Source organism: Nycticebus coucang, chromosome 2 (genome assembly GCF_027406575.1).
Source record: "Nycticebus coucang isolate mNycCou1 chromosome 2, mNycCou1.pri, whole genome shotgun sequence".
NCBI lineage: Eukaryota > Metazoa > Chordata > Mammalia > Primates > Lorisidae > Nycticebus > Nycticebus coucang.
The window spans coordinates 130640178-130655455 of NC_069781.1; the positions used below are offsets into that span (position 1 = coordinate 130640178).

The window sequence follows — 15278 nt, forward strand, 5'->3', positions numbered from 1 at the left end:
ACTTGAGAGCTTCTGAATGCTGCTAGTGCCACTGGTTACCCTTTAGTGGGGAGTCTGCAGGGGGCTGTAGGAGCTGAGTGGAGACTGAGGATGAAGCCCAGGGAGCCGGGGAGGGACCTGTCTGGAAACCCTCTGCAAAGCCTGACCCCTTTCCCAGGGAAAAGTGCCTCCTTTTCTGGTCCTCCAGGAAGACCAACACTTCTGTGAATACAACTGCCCTAATTTCAACCAGAGCAAAAGCACGTTCCCTGCTCCCCCACCCACTGCTCCCTGGATTTCTAAACAGTTATGACATTCCCAGAAATTCTCTCCACAGTACTCTTTTCATAAGGCCAGCCCATTCCAATGCCTGCACTGTGTCTATGGTGCCAGACATTTGGGACAAGAGCAGCCTCCCACTGCTACCTGCTGGTGGGCTGCCTGACCGCCCAGGTCTGCCTTGTGTCCACTCTGTGTCCCTCTGGCACCATGCCAGCCGGCTCATTCTTAATACAAATTGCAGACCAAGCATTTCCACGCCTCACACATCTGGATAATGGCTTGCTTTCCTTCCTGTTCTGGAATGGAGATGATTCCTTTTTGTTTGAACTATGTCAACTCTAGTTATGAGAACGTTTCCCCCAGCATGGTTCTCTCCTACCTTCTCTCTGCTCCCCACCCTCCCTAGACATGTGTCCAATCTGCCACACTGCTTAGGGATCAGATTCCTTCATGTCCTGAGCTGCAGACCAGGCCAGCACATCCTCTGTCACTGTGACATCCTTCCCAACATGCACTGTCTTGAACTCACCTTTGCACCATGTCCCATCTGGCTGGAAGGATCTACAGTGATTGGATCCAATTTTGATGGGTATTAATATCGGAAGATACCAAGGTTCATGCATGATCTGCCTGGCGCCATGGGTTCCCTTGTTACACATTTGGTGGAATCCTACCCACCCTCTGTCCTTGTAAGATTGAGAGGGCAACCAAATCCCTGGCTCTGCTTGTGCCTTCACCCTCCTCCCAGCTACACCTGTCAGGGTGGTGCTTCCAAAACAGGGGTAGAGGGACCAGCTCTGAGAGGTCAGGGTATCGTGCAGGTCTGAGAACCCAGGTGTGCACCCTCATTGTCATGACCACGTCCGCATGTACTGTTTTGTGTATGTGCAGGCGTGCACATGACCACTAGATGGCCAAAGTTCCTCATCAGGATGTCCATATCTCAAAACCATAGCACATGTCTCTCCGGCACCCTTGGGCACTCAGTACCTTGAGTATCCGTTGGAGGTGAACTCTTAAAGGCCCCACCTGTCCCTGAAACTCTATTCCTGGCCACTCCGATTCCAGCTGATGTCTGCCCACCGCCTTCTTCCCCTTGCTCTGCTGCAGGCTGCTGTATACTTTGTGCCTCACCCTCAGTGAGGTCTCATGGCAGGTGTGAGATGGGAGATGACAGGACTGAGCCCGTCTGCGGTCGTAACTGTTCAGGACTGCCAGGCTTAGAGTATATGTTTGACCATGGCACAGTGCACAGGATTTAGGATGACTGAGACAGATAAGGAGTGAGTGGGACAGTCTTCAGCATGGCTGGGCTCAACACTGAGGAGGCCTGAAAACCTGGTGCCCGGGGAGAAAGAGATGGGGGCAAGAAAGTGGATGACACCACAGAGAATGACGAGACCCCTACAATGTCACACCTGCTGCGATTCTCCCCGGGGATGCATGGGAATCCTCTGGAGAGCCTTTCTAAGCTCCCTTCACCATGGCACATGGATCAAAGGGTCCAGGGCAAGGCTGGGCCACTGGCATCTCTAAGTGCCCCAGCGCTCTCTTGTGCATCATCACTCCATGTCTTCTAAGTTGAGTTTCCCAGCTTCCATCAAGGCAGCATTTTTGAGGCCACAGGCTGAGCCTGTCAGCCAGAGGACAGGTAGTCGCCAGAGCAGGAAAATAATAATTCCTTGACTTGAGGGCTTAGGGATGCCAGTTAAAGCCCTAGGAAGGGCTCTCCTGAGTACAGGCTGCAAGCTGCTGACCACATGCCAGAGGAGCGTCCACTGGGCCACTGGGCTGGGGCGCTCCCGTGGTTTGCACTGGCTGTCAAGGCAAGCGTTTCTTTATCCTTGATCTGACTCATGCTTGTCTAACAGAGTCTCCTAAATGCAATAGAGGTAGACAGTTAGGGAAAGTCTTTTATTTCAGTCTATGTAAAGACAAGTCCTTTTTTCCTGTATGGCTGGCAGATTGTGCTCCCAGCGGCCTCTTTGCTGCCTCTTGTCGCCCTGCCTAGAAGGCCCTGTCTTTATCCATCTCCCAGGAGTGCATGCCCTTACCTAAGAAGCATGCTGTATGCATAGGATTCTGGGTTTCCCTGGGCCCAGAATGTCCAGTGGAGACTTGGTTCTGTGCCCTCCTGGCCTCCAACTTGCAAGGGTGAGCTCCAACCAGCCAAGAGCCTCCCCTAACTGTGACATATTACACTCTACTTCCTTAAAAACGAAAGGTATTCCCAACTATCACAGAGCCACTGATGTCTGTATTATACCCATATTAAATACTAAAGTCACTGCCCTCTGCCTACTCAATCAGGGATTTTGGTTTTGTTTTTCCTCACGGGCTGTCAGCATAGAGCTAGCTTCCAGTCCTCACTAGGAGTCAGTTTCTCCCAGGGGATGTTGGGGTTGAACCTCAAGAACATGGGCCTACCTAAGACAAACACCTTGCTTCTAGCTTCTCTTTTCTCTTTTGAACCAAATATCGATAACACATCATAGATACTGATCCCCACTGCAAGGTACCCTGTCCTGGTTTCTTGAGGTGGGGAAATCTCTAGAAGTGTTGGGTGACAGGGCGGTTTCTCTCAAGGAGCCACCCTCCATGCTTCAATTCCATCATAACAAATACCAGTGGGACAAGAGGCCTGTCACAGCCAGCTGCTCTTGTTCAGTAACTGTTGCTTTCTATTGATCACTGTGAGATGAAAAAAAGGAAAAGGAGAAACAGACTAACACACACCAATTTTATGGCAGGCTTCTCAGGCTATCCCTGCAAGACAGGAAGAGGCTACCTTCCTCCAACTCATGCTGCCAACATTTTCATTCACTAGTGAACGAAACAGTAACGTGTAGCTGCCTTCCAGAACATGTTTCATGGGTGAGAAGGCAACCAAGGCCATGCATGCTCACTTAAACACCCCAAGGTGTTCATCCTCTGGGCAGTAACACATAGCAGCACCCCCAGGGCATCTCTGACCACCTCCACTAGGGTTTGCAAACCCTCCAGCTCCTGTGTTCAGCAGGGCTGGGAACCCAGCCTATTCCATGGTTTTAGAAAACTGTCAGTCTTAGCTGGGCACAGTAGCTCACACCTGTAATCCTAGCACTCTGGGAGGCCAAGGTTGGTAGATCCTCTGAGCTCTGGAGTTTTGAGACCAGCCTGAGCAAGAGTGAGACACCATCTCTACTAAAAATTGAAAATCTAGCTGGGCATGTTTGTGAGCACCTACAGTCACAGCTATTTGGAAGGCTGAGGCAAGAAGACAACTTGAGCCCAAGAGTTTGAGGTTGCTGTGAGCTATGATGCCATGGCACTCTATCCAGGGCACAGATTGAGACTCTGTCTCAGAAAAAAAACAAAACAAAACAAAAAACAACAAAAAACAAAGAAAGAAGGGTGGCGCCTGTGGCTCAAGGAGTAGGGCGCCGGCCCCATATACCAGAGGTGGCGGGTTCAAACCCTGCCCCGGCCAAAAATTGAAAAAACAAAAAAAAAAGAAAAGAAAAAAGAAAGAAAACTGTAAATCTTATCCACAGTACTCAAGTTTCCTAGGGAAGTCTCTCTCAGTGACACAGTCACACTAATAGCAACTATACCATGACATTTACTTCCTTTAAACTGAAAGTATGTTGCTTTCTTACTATACAACGTGCTCTCCTTTTAAGAGGAAATATTTATTCAATCTAAAGAGAAACCAGAGCATATACAAGCTCTCCCTTTTATTATTTATCTCTTGTAATTAGGATCTCTACATTAATGCACCTATTGTGTGCATGTATTATCATATAAGTAATCCCAACTCACGTGAAGTAGAAACTATAAGTTTCTTAAAAAAAAAAAAAATACTTGTTTCCTAACTATAAAGTAAAAACTAAACACCTACCTCATAGGACTGATTCAATAGCACAGTGAATGTACAGCATCTCATACAGTACCCTGCATGTAGTTGGTATTCAATAAATAAAAAGTCTGATTTGAATAAACCACCATAAGTACATTATTAATACATGGCTAGAACAGCATGTTTCATTTAATAACTTAATGTATGACATATTTGATTACAAACTGGATTGGAGCCAAATAAATTATATTTGACTATACTACAAAGCTACAGTAATCAAAACAGCATGGTGTTGGTACAAAATAGAGATAGACCAACAGAACAGAGAACCCAGATATAAGACCATCTACCTATAATCAGCTGATCTTTGACAAAGTAGACAGTAACATACACTGGGGAAAAGAGGCTCTATTCAACTAATGGTAATAGAAAAACTGGATAGCCACATGCAGAAGAATGAAACAGGAGGTCTGCTTCTCACTATTCACAAAAATTAACTCAAGATGGATAAAAGACTTAAATCTAAGGATTAAAACCATAATAATTCTACAGAAAAATATAAGAAAAGATTTTCTAGATATGGGCCTAGGCAAAGAATTTATGACTAAGACTCCAATGGCAATCATGACAAAAACAAAAATTAATAGGATTTTGTTAAACTAAAAAGCTTCTGCACAGAAATAATCCACAGAGAAAATAGACAACCTACAGAGGGGGAAAAATATGCATAAGCTATACATCCAATAAAGAACTAAAATTTACAACAAATTTACAAAGAACTCAAGCAAATCATCAAGAAAAAAACAAACAACCCTATTAAAAAGTGGGCAAAAGACATGAACAGAAGGTTCTCAAAAGAAGAAAGACAAATAGCCAATAAACATGTTTTTAAAATGCTCAGCATCACTAATCATTAGGGAAATTGAAATTATTAATAAAACCATAATGAGATATCTATCACCTTACTCTAGTTAGAAGGGCTTTTATTGAAAGGTCCAAAAATAATAGATGCTGGTGAGGATGCAGAGAGAAAGGAAAGCTTATGCACTGCCAGTAGGACTGCAGATTAGTGCAACCCCTACGAAAACCAGTATGGAGATTCCTCAAAGAGCTAAAAGTTGACCCTACCATTCATTTAGCAATCCCTCTATTGGGTGTCTACCCAAAGGAAAAGAAGACTTTTCACCAGAAAGATACCTGTACTCAAATACTCACTGCAGCACAACTGCAAAGATGTGGAATCAACTCAAGTGCCTATCAATTCATGAGTGGATTAACATAATGTGATATATGTATAGTACAGTTCATCCATGAAAAGATGAATTAATACTTTTTGCAATAATCTGGATGGAACTGAAGACACTTCTCCTAGGTGCGGTATCTCAAGAATAGAAAAACAAATACCATATGTACTCACTGTTAAATTGGAACTAACTGAGGAGCACAGAGGGAAGTAAAACCCAGTGGAAATCACCCATGGGGTGAGCAGGGGAGGGGAAGGTACAAAACCTACATAAGGGGTACAATGAACACACTCACACTGGGCATGCATATAGCAGAGACGCAGGCAACAAAAGCAATCCATGTAACCTAAAGCATTTGTACTCCCTTACTATTTTGAAATAAAAACAACCAAGTTATGTTTTAACTATTTAAAATAAAATGATGCACACAAAGAGACACTAGAAAAAGAAGAGGGAAGGACAGATGTACAATTCCAAAATGTAGATGAGATAATTGCTGAAAATGGGCCTGAAATGTACCTTTGTGTTTTCCGACAGCAAAAGCAAAAACAAAATCGTGGCTCAGTGGCTCATGCCTGTAATCCGAGCACCCTGGCTGCTGAGGCAGGTGGATTGTCTGAGCTCAGGAGTTTGAGATCAGCCTGAGCACGAGCGAGACCTCGTCTCTACCAAAAATAGAAAAACTAGCCAGGCGTTATGGTGGATGCCTGTAGTCCCAGCTACTAGCAGGAGGTTCGCTTAAGACCAGGACTTTGAGGTTGCTTTGAGTTATGAGGCCACGGCACAATACTTAGGTTGACAGAGTGAGACTCTGTCTAAAAAAATTTATGCAACTCATTGATAAATGGAATAATATGCACTCATACAGACAGGCAGTCAGATCAAAGCGTAGCTGCCTACAAGGGTACACACCTATCCTTCAGAGAGATATTATCACTTTATCAGTATTCAATGGTAAGGGGTTGGCAGGTGAGCCACTTAGGACTTTCTTAACATATGCTAAAGAACAAAGAGTTAAATTGCTCCACTCTATTCCAAAATGTGCAAAGGTCTTTCAGGTTGAGTGTCTGTGAAGCAGCTTGGCCTGTGGCTCAGAGTGCAAGCTGATCTTCGCCTTTTCACGCAGCCTATACAGCCTGGCTCCCTGTTCCGAGCTCAGTGAGCAGAGAGTTCTATGTCCAGGAAGATGTGGCTTCATCCTGTGAATCTGCTCCCCAACACTTGGAAATCATCAGAGACAACAGATTTCCCTGGGAAAACCATAATTACACAATGAGAGGGAGGGCCACATGCCAGCAGGATTTATTGGCTTTGATTTAACAATAAGGTATTTGTTTTTGTAAATAATTAGAGTTCAATAGCAAGCTATAAAGAGTCCTCTAAGAAATTCTAAACAGACTGTAGCTACAGGGTATGACTGAATCTAACCATTCATCTTTGCAGACCTCTTGTGCTAAGAAGCTAGTGTTTGATTCAGCACAATGCAACAGGTCTTCAGGGAGAAAATGACCCTCTGTGCTCTTAACATCCCCAGAGAAAAGACTTCTGTGCACTAGTCTGTGTCCACATGTGTGTGCAAATGACACTCCAGCATGTGCAGGCTGCTGGATGCTGCTGTGGGGCACTGCAGCTCATATAACAATAGTTCAAACCGTTTTGTTTAAACTGACTATTCAAATGTCCATAACAACCTGCAAGTTGGTAAATAAATATCATGACAGCTCTGCAATCTCACAACCATTAGGCAGTTGCTTCCCAAGTGCTCTGACAGGCCCTTGGAAGGTGGGAAGATGTTTGCCAAATCTGTTTTGATTTATGCTCCCTATGCTCCTCACCCCCACAGCAAATCCTTCTTCAGTATATGTTTTTACCAACTCAGAGGTGTTAAGACAAATTTGATTGCGCCTAATTTTCAAAAAGGTATAGGCAAAGTGGTGTCACCAATATTTCAAAAATAGTTGTCAAGATGAAATAACCATGCATTTAGAGACAGTTGCTCATTCGGCTTCACCAGGCCCTGGGTCAGTAACATGAAATTTCCTCCTTAATCCTAGGAAATAAACATGATATTATTTCTACTCTCTGTACCCACATCATGATCTCTCATAAGTACACAAAAGCCAAATACCAAATGCCTCTACGAGAGTGGAAAAACATTAAAACAGGACCAGATCAACAAAACAAAACAAAAAGTAAAGCAACAAATATCGAAAATACTAAAGGAAAACAACTGATTTTCTATTTCTTCTACATTGGTGTTACTCTTGCAAAAGCTCACGATAACAGTTAAGGCCCCAGGCATCTCCCTGGCAGGACTATGTCATCAGGAAACCTTTATAATAATTTTTCCCTCAAGAATGAGATTTCCATTCTTGTACTATTCAATCCAATATAAATTTTCCCACTGTTACGCATGCTCTGGCCTCCTTGATTTAACTTTTTAAAATTTTTTTTAGGAGTTGTATCACAATTTTCCTTCAGAGAAACATAAAACACACACTTCAGATAAACATAAAACACACACCTACTCAACCCACAGTTTCAGAGTCAACCCACAGTGCCACCCGTGGGTGATGTAACCTGGTGCCAACCACTCAACCCCTCTGACCCTCTGTTTCCTCATCTGAAATAAAAAAAAAAAAAAATAGAGGTTGCCACAGATTCTCCCTGAGATACCTTTGGGCTCTAAGGTTCTATAGTTATTTCATACTAAAAGGGAGAATTTCCATGTGCAAAAAGGTGAAGCAGTTATTCATTGTTTAAAACTAAGACACGGAGTTCTACATTCAGAAACTTGGACTTTGTTTGGAACCAGCTGAAAGGAAAATAGAAAGTCAATAGTAAAAAGATAACTCCCATTATTGGAATGATATGCGTAGAGTGAGTCAGAGATCATGCTGATGCAGGACAGGAAGTACAACTAAATCAGACACTTGGAGAAAAACCTCTTTCCTTTACTGGACTGGCTTTAAGAATAGACATGAACATGAAATTAACATTTCAACTCTCCAAGCCAGTCTGTTCAATAATTTCACCAGCTCCCTGCAATGCTAGGACCCCGGCTTAGTGGCCTGGGTCCTCTACTGTGTTGCCAGCAAATACATAGAACAGCATTGTTTGAGAACTCACAGGATTCAAGAGAAAAATGTGTATTCAAAAAGGAATTTAAAGAAGCAGGGTGACAAAGTCTGATACTTACTTGTGGCCCAGCTCATGAGCGATGGTAAAGGCCAAATTGAGACCATTGTCTTCTGCGAGCACACACTTCCTCTTAGCACTGCACACACCTCCTAAGTAAGCAATTCCTGCAGCAGAGACACAAAACACACTCTTAGGAACATGGGATGCCCCAATCTCACCAGGCAAGTCCGCATGGTTAGAGTGATGTACAGTCAACAAAAGGACAAACTGGGACACTGCTGACCATGGGACTGAGCTGGAAGTCCAGGGCTCACCTAGATGGGTTTGTGTTTGATGCTTTTGTATTTACCTAATAACAGAAACAGCCACAAATGTCTATCAGGCATTTAACATGTACCAGAAGTATGCTGAATACTTTACACATATCATGCAATTTAATCCTAAATACCCAGGAAAGGGGAAATTGAGGTTTAGAGAAGAAAGGTAACTTTCCCAAGGCCACTTGGATTGGTACTCAGTGCTGGGCTCTTGCACCAGATCTATCCAACTTCAGGATCCATGGCTGGGACCGGTGAGGCCAGCCAGGCAAAGTGCCCAGTGTGTGAAGTTTAAGGAGGCTCTCCCTCTCAGGAGCCGGCCATGCACTTGCACATCCCTGAGAGACAGCACTTCCTTAACTTTTGCACATGGGCGTCTTTTGCCTCGCCCTCTCAAGGCATGAGCTTGGATCTGTGCTAGAGCTTACGGAGAACAGGTGTGCAGAATATTCAGAAAAATACATTAGGAGTCCTTGAAAGAGAGAGCATGATTGGGACCAAGAAGGCCAATGCTAGGAAAGCCAGGGCCCTGAAGGCATCAGAGAAGATGAGCCAGAGGGCTGCCTGCCTCATTTCCCACACAGCTGATTGTACCTAAGGACCTCATCCTACAACAGGAAAACCGAACTGGCACTCATCACAAGGAACATGGCACAAGGCAATGGTGTGAGCAAGAGGCTATGTACCAGAGGGCAGGATGTGCTGGTGGGGGACAGGCAGGCCAGCTGTTTAGGAGGGATGCGGAGTTCTCCAGGGGAGGCAGGCTGCTTTGGCAGAGGGATGTGTGTGAATGACCCAGGAGCTCTGGACAACAAGCCACCTGGGGAGTACTGGTCAGTCAGCTGCAACAGGGGTACAGAGGGAACCCCTGCTGTTTCTCCAGGGCTCCCCACTGCTCTCCACACCTCTGCTATCCCTGCACCCAGAACAGATGTCCCTCAGCACCAAGGCCTACCAGAGTTCTTCTCAATAGCACCCAGTAGGAAAGCTGGCATCTGACCCTTCTGAAGCGAGCCCCTCCACACACCTCTGTGAGATGCACTGCACAAGTCGATGGGGGTGCAGGGCACCTGGGGGAAAAGGCTCGGTGCTCCCCACACTGTGAAGTCACACTGTGGGTGGCTTCAGCAGTGGCTAGCCAGGGGGTGCATGGAGGCCAAACCCAGATGGACTCTGCCTACCAGCATTATGCCCTGGGATGGGCTGAGGCCACCTGAGGAAGGGGCACCTGTCCTCCACCCCACACAATGTCCCGCCACCACACCACTCGCTGCCCTGTCCCAAGGGTTCCCTGCACTAACTTGCATAAGATGTCTCAGAAGAGAAGTAATTGGCAAAGGGTAGGAGATAATGGAACAGGGGAAACTACTTCATTAAAAAGGACCCCTCCTTCTTGCTCCCAAAGAGCTAAACCAAATCCTCTCTGCGGACATCAAAATCAAACTGGTGCAGAGCTCAGCCACACACAGGGCACGTTCTCCCTCCTGGTCCTCTCCCAGAGGCATGGAGGAAGCTTGCAGGGCCTGGAACTGCAAAAAGATGCAGCTCTGGGGCTCACGTCCCACACACTAGGTCCGGGTACTGCACCACAAGGCTATTTTTATTTGGAAACATGCAAAATGCTTAGTCAAAGTTAAAAAGTTTTTTTTTTAATTTGGATTTCTCTGATGATTAGGGACGATGAGCATTTTTTCATGTGTCGGTTGGCTATTCATCTGTCATCTTCAGAGAAGTTTCTGTTCAAGTCTCTTGCAAGATGACCCCACATCACAAAATCCTGAATCTGCAGATGATGGTGTGGAAGTGGAGAGAAGGGCACACTTTTGAATGGCTGGCGGGATTGCAAACTAATACAACCTTTATGGAAAGAAGTATGGAGAATTCTCAAAGAACTAACAGTTGACCTTCCGTTTGATCCCACAATCCCATTATTAGGTATCTTCCAAGAAGAATAAAAAGTTTTTTAAAATAAAAAGAAATGAATCCAATGTTATTGGGCCTCAAGATGCTTTTTTCACACTTAGATACAATTCAGCAATGCAGACTATTGGAAGGAACACCACCACAAACCAGAAAGGATGTGATCTGGCTTTTCAGTGCCTCCGAGGTCATCATTCTGGTTTCATTTGAAACTGCTTTGCAGGTTGCTGCTGAAAGTCCTCCAGTGAGTAGGTGGAATGCAGCCACATAGCCCTGATGGCATGCACACCCACCACACATGCATGCATGCGCACACACATGCACACTCACACATGCTCAGACACATACCCATCGGGGCCGCCCAGCCCTGGCCACAGTCTCTCTGGGTCAATGAGTCAATTAGAAACAATCAGATGTGCACGCCCCAGAGAAGTCGCCTGGTGAAGGGGGAAAGGAGATATAATTGGGCCAGATGTGCTGAGCTTGCTGTCCAGAGTGTGCTGGTCGGCCATGGACTCTGCTGCTGAACCAGCAGACCTTAAATGCTAAACAAACGCTTCCCCTGGCCTCAGCTGCACTGTGCATCCCAGACAGGCAGCCCTGACTTTCCATTCTAATTAGGTAGCTATGCAATGCTAGGGAAACAGCAATGCAAAGTCTTTTCCAATAATTGCATTTTAATTTTTCCAAGGTGCAGGTAATTTTTTTCTTAAACTAGATAACAAAGGATCAGTTTATTTACAAGAAATACTCTCTACAACGGTGGACTGAGGAGGCCTAACGGTTCTAAAACTTTTAATGATTGATTCCAATCATGACCAGCCTGCTCATAAAACCAAGCAAGGGAAAACACATAAAAGAAAATAGCTCCTGGTACAGAGCACAAAGAGCTGTGTGAGTTTATGAGGGATGGTGTGGAAATGTTTAGAATGCACAAAACTAAGTCTGGAGAAAATCCCAGGTTGTTGTAAAACTGAGAGCTGTGGGAGGTGGGTGGGAAATAGATAGTGATTAAGCAATCTGGCTTTGGCAGAAAACAAAACCCACCACTATTTCATGTTTCTAGAAAGAAACTTCAGTCTAGGGAAGAGGGAGCCCTGGAGACCCAGAGATGCCACTGCCACCTCCGGCTACAGAAGGCACCAACCTAGGAAAACCCACCAAAACCCCCATGTCTGGGCTTGTCAAGAATGAGGAAAAACAAGTTTCTCTGTATTGATTTATTTAACAAATGAAGTCTATAACACAGTTCTGCTACCTTTGGCGCTGACACTGTGGAACCAGCCCTATTCCACACAACTGGAACTCCTTTACACAGAAGTGACAGTTTCTTAGATCCTAAAGTGACGTTTTCAATGGTTTCGGCCTTTCAGGATTTAAAATTCTCCACAAATCATAGAACTTACTTGAAGATTTTTAAACAAAGAAACCATCAGTTCCACATGTTTGCACAGCTCCTTGGAACAAAAAGGAAGCAGAAAGGCAACTGGAGTGTCCCAGCAGTGCCTCTCCACGGCCACGTCTGCTCCGAACGCTCACCCTTCCCTCGCCTAGCAGGTATTCCTTGCCCCATTTCACAGATGGGGAAACAGAGGCTCAGTAGACAGTTTTAGGGTTAATCAGCCCCCAAACTAGGATAAGAATGCAGGGTTCCCTGCCTCCCGCCTCATGTTCTTCCAGGCAAACCCTGGCTTCCCTCACTAAAGCTTCAGTGACTCCAAACAATGAAATATCTGAGGATTTAGAGGATTTTGATAAATCCTAATGTGTTTGAGATGTACAAAGAATAGCGTGAAGGTTTCATGGGCTTGGGTCCAGATACTTTTAAAACTAAAGATAAAACAACCCGAGGGAGAGACACACAATATTAACAGTGAGGAGCCTAAGACATGGTTAGGGAATTAGAGATCTTTTTAATTTTTCTCTTTTGGGGGGACTTAAAGCTAATGGAATCAATATGCATGTTGCAATGGAAATTAAAATCATTGATTATATTTAACTTATCTATTTAGAGCAGAGGTATAGTTGGGAGGCCAAAAATACAAAAACAAAAACACTCTTTGGATCTTAATTCCAACTGTAACAGCCCTTCAGACAGCAGGTAATACAGGAAATTCATAGTCGATACACCTGTGACCAAGCATGTGCCACATCCTCACCAAAACAGCAGCTCCCTCCACCTTGACAACATCCCCAGCACAGTTTAGTGAAGCAAAATCACATCTAAAAACCTGAAATGCAGAGGGAAGAAATGAAGGCATGTAGCCACACCTGATTCAGCTAGAGTAGAGGCTCACGTCCACCAGAGATGTGTGACCAGCTCAACATGGACACTCTCTCATCTCCCTTTCCCTTTCCTTGGTAAGAGCACAATTTTGTAGAGGATGTCGGGTAAGGACACTTAATTATTTTTGGTTTCAATAGAAAACTACACAGAAAGAAAGCTTGCCATTCTTAAACTCATGGTTGACCACTGATCCTCTCTGGGTTGAAGGAGCGAATGATACACAACTATATAAACTCTGGGTTATCCGGTCAACTGTGTGTAAGCAGTCTGCAGCTGTTGGCCTTGCTACCCATTAGTCTGACCACACAGGCTTTGCCTTTGAAGGAGACAGTCAAGCTTCTTCCATCAAATGCTCAAAGTGCTGACACAGCCACAGTTACCACAGTTATCGCACCATGCCGCAACTGCCCCAGTGCCCACATGGCAACCACCGTTGTGGAGGCTGAGTCACATCGTCGCATCAGCAAGACCTTGTGTGCTTGAAAACTTCCCTAAGTAGCTGCAGGTGTAAACAGCATTTAAGAGCAAATGCCTTAGAGACTAGCAGGTGACAAGTGAAAGATAACTGCAGTAGAATTCTTATTATCTGTAGTAGTTAGGCTCTACAAAATTGACCCCAACACTGAATTAGTGAGTACTAAATAATTGTTCCTGGGGAGACACAATGCTAGGTTACTGTGCACCTCTGGTCACAACATTTTTGTCAACTAATCTATACGTAATTTTGGGTTATGTGTGTTGCTGCTTAAAGGCACCTTATTTAATATACAGGGTGACCATAAAGTTCATGGGCAATTGAAAGTTGTGTGCAATTTAAAATTGCACACTAACTTTATGGCCACGCTGTACATTGTTGGTTCATCAGCACTGAACTCATGGCCTGAACAAAACTCTAAAGAACGTGTTTTCTTTGGAAGATATGTCATAGCTGCACTTGGGAACAGTAAACTTGAGCGCTACGCTTGGGAGTCATTTTAAACAGTGAAATCACCAACAAAAAGCATAAAAATGTGAAAAATGTAGCCCTAAAAACACCGTGAAAAGGCCACTTGTTTATAGTATGGGAGTTGAAACAAGAAAGCGAAAGTGGCCTTGTTCAGCCTCAGCTGGGAACATGCCCATCTGGAGACTTAAATTTTTCACTACATTGCACATATCTGCAAATGACTGCCAAAGCACCTCAAGAATTTATTTTGGAATTACAAATACATTTCATCAAGGAGGGAAGTCACAAGTGTGAAGTACTAGCAGACTGTATTTTTAAAAATCATATCCTATTATCAGGCAAAATGAAGTCCTTCTTATCAGTTGTAATAAAGAAATGTAATTTTCATCTAAGTACTGCTTCTATTAATAGTAACTTGTACTATGACTAACTCATGTCTATGCACCTCTGTAATTTTGCTTCCATCTTCTAAGGTCTAAAAGGTCATCACCTTCCAAGGTAAGTCCCTGACCCCAAAGGGCTCTGCACAGAGTGGCCAGAGCCTCACACATGCTGAAGGACAGGCACAGCCTCTAACACTAACAAAGCGAGAAAGAACGTCAATGGCAAGGCTCTGGAAGGCTGGAGGAGAGGTGGCTGGCTGGGGTAGTCCCCCTGCCTGGGACTGAAGAACTCTGTTCTGGACCTGTCCTGTCCATGGTTTTCTGCCCCAGCTCAGCGTCTCATCTTCTGGGAGCACAGCCATACAACCTCTCACAGACATCACCTTGATGTCCCGGTTTCTCTGCCTCTCTTTTTCTGGAGAGGTCAGTCACAGTGGAGGGAAGATGTGTTACCCAAGGTCTTTATCCCTACACCACGGACAGAAGGTAGCGGGTGATGGCCTCAAAGAGGGGCCTAAATACAAGCATGGCAGAAGCCACCACTGCCAAGTATCAGCCACACCTGTGCCTGATACTTACTAACTGAAAGGAACACTAGGGACTCTGAGACAAGCAACAACTCACTCAGGATGAAATGAAGTAATAAGGAGACAAAGTTGCAAGACAATAGCTTCCAAGTCTTATCACTGAATGACTCGTATTCCAATTTCGGAACTTAATACAACTAAGAACAAGAAAAACATGGTACTAGAATAAAAATGGAAATATAGATAAACAAAACAGAATTAAGAGTCTAGAAATAAACCTTCACGTTTATAGTCAATTGATTTTGACAAGGGTGCCAAGTCCACACAAGAGCCCTTTTAACAAACGGTTCTGGGACAACTAGATATTCAGTCATGTGCCATATGACATTTTGCACAATGACGGGCTGCGCATGT

The 15278-nt window shown here is 44.5% G+C and overlaps 1 protein-coding gene across 2 annotated transcripts in view; it reads right to left on the reverse strand.

Moving 5' to 3' along the window:
* The window catches only part of ADAMTS17 (ADAM metallopeptidase with thrombospondin type 1 motif 17), a 327885-nt gene that overhangs the window by 189452 nt on the left and 123155 nt on the right, over positions 1-15278 (reverse strand). For both annotated transcript variants that reach the window (XM_053581837.1, XM_053581836.1), the window contains exon 8: positions 8543-8648. In XM_053581837.1, coding sequence (XP_053437812.1) covers positions 8543-8648 — 106 coding nt within the window. The remainder of the gene's footprint in view (positions 1-8542; positions 8649-15278) is intronic.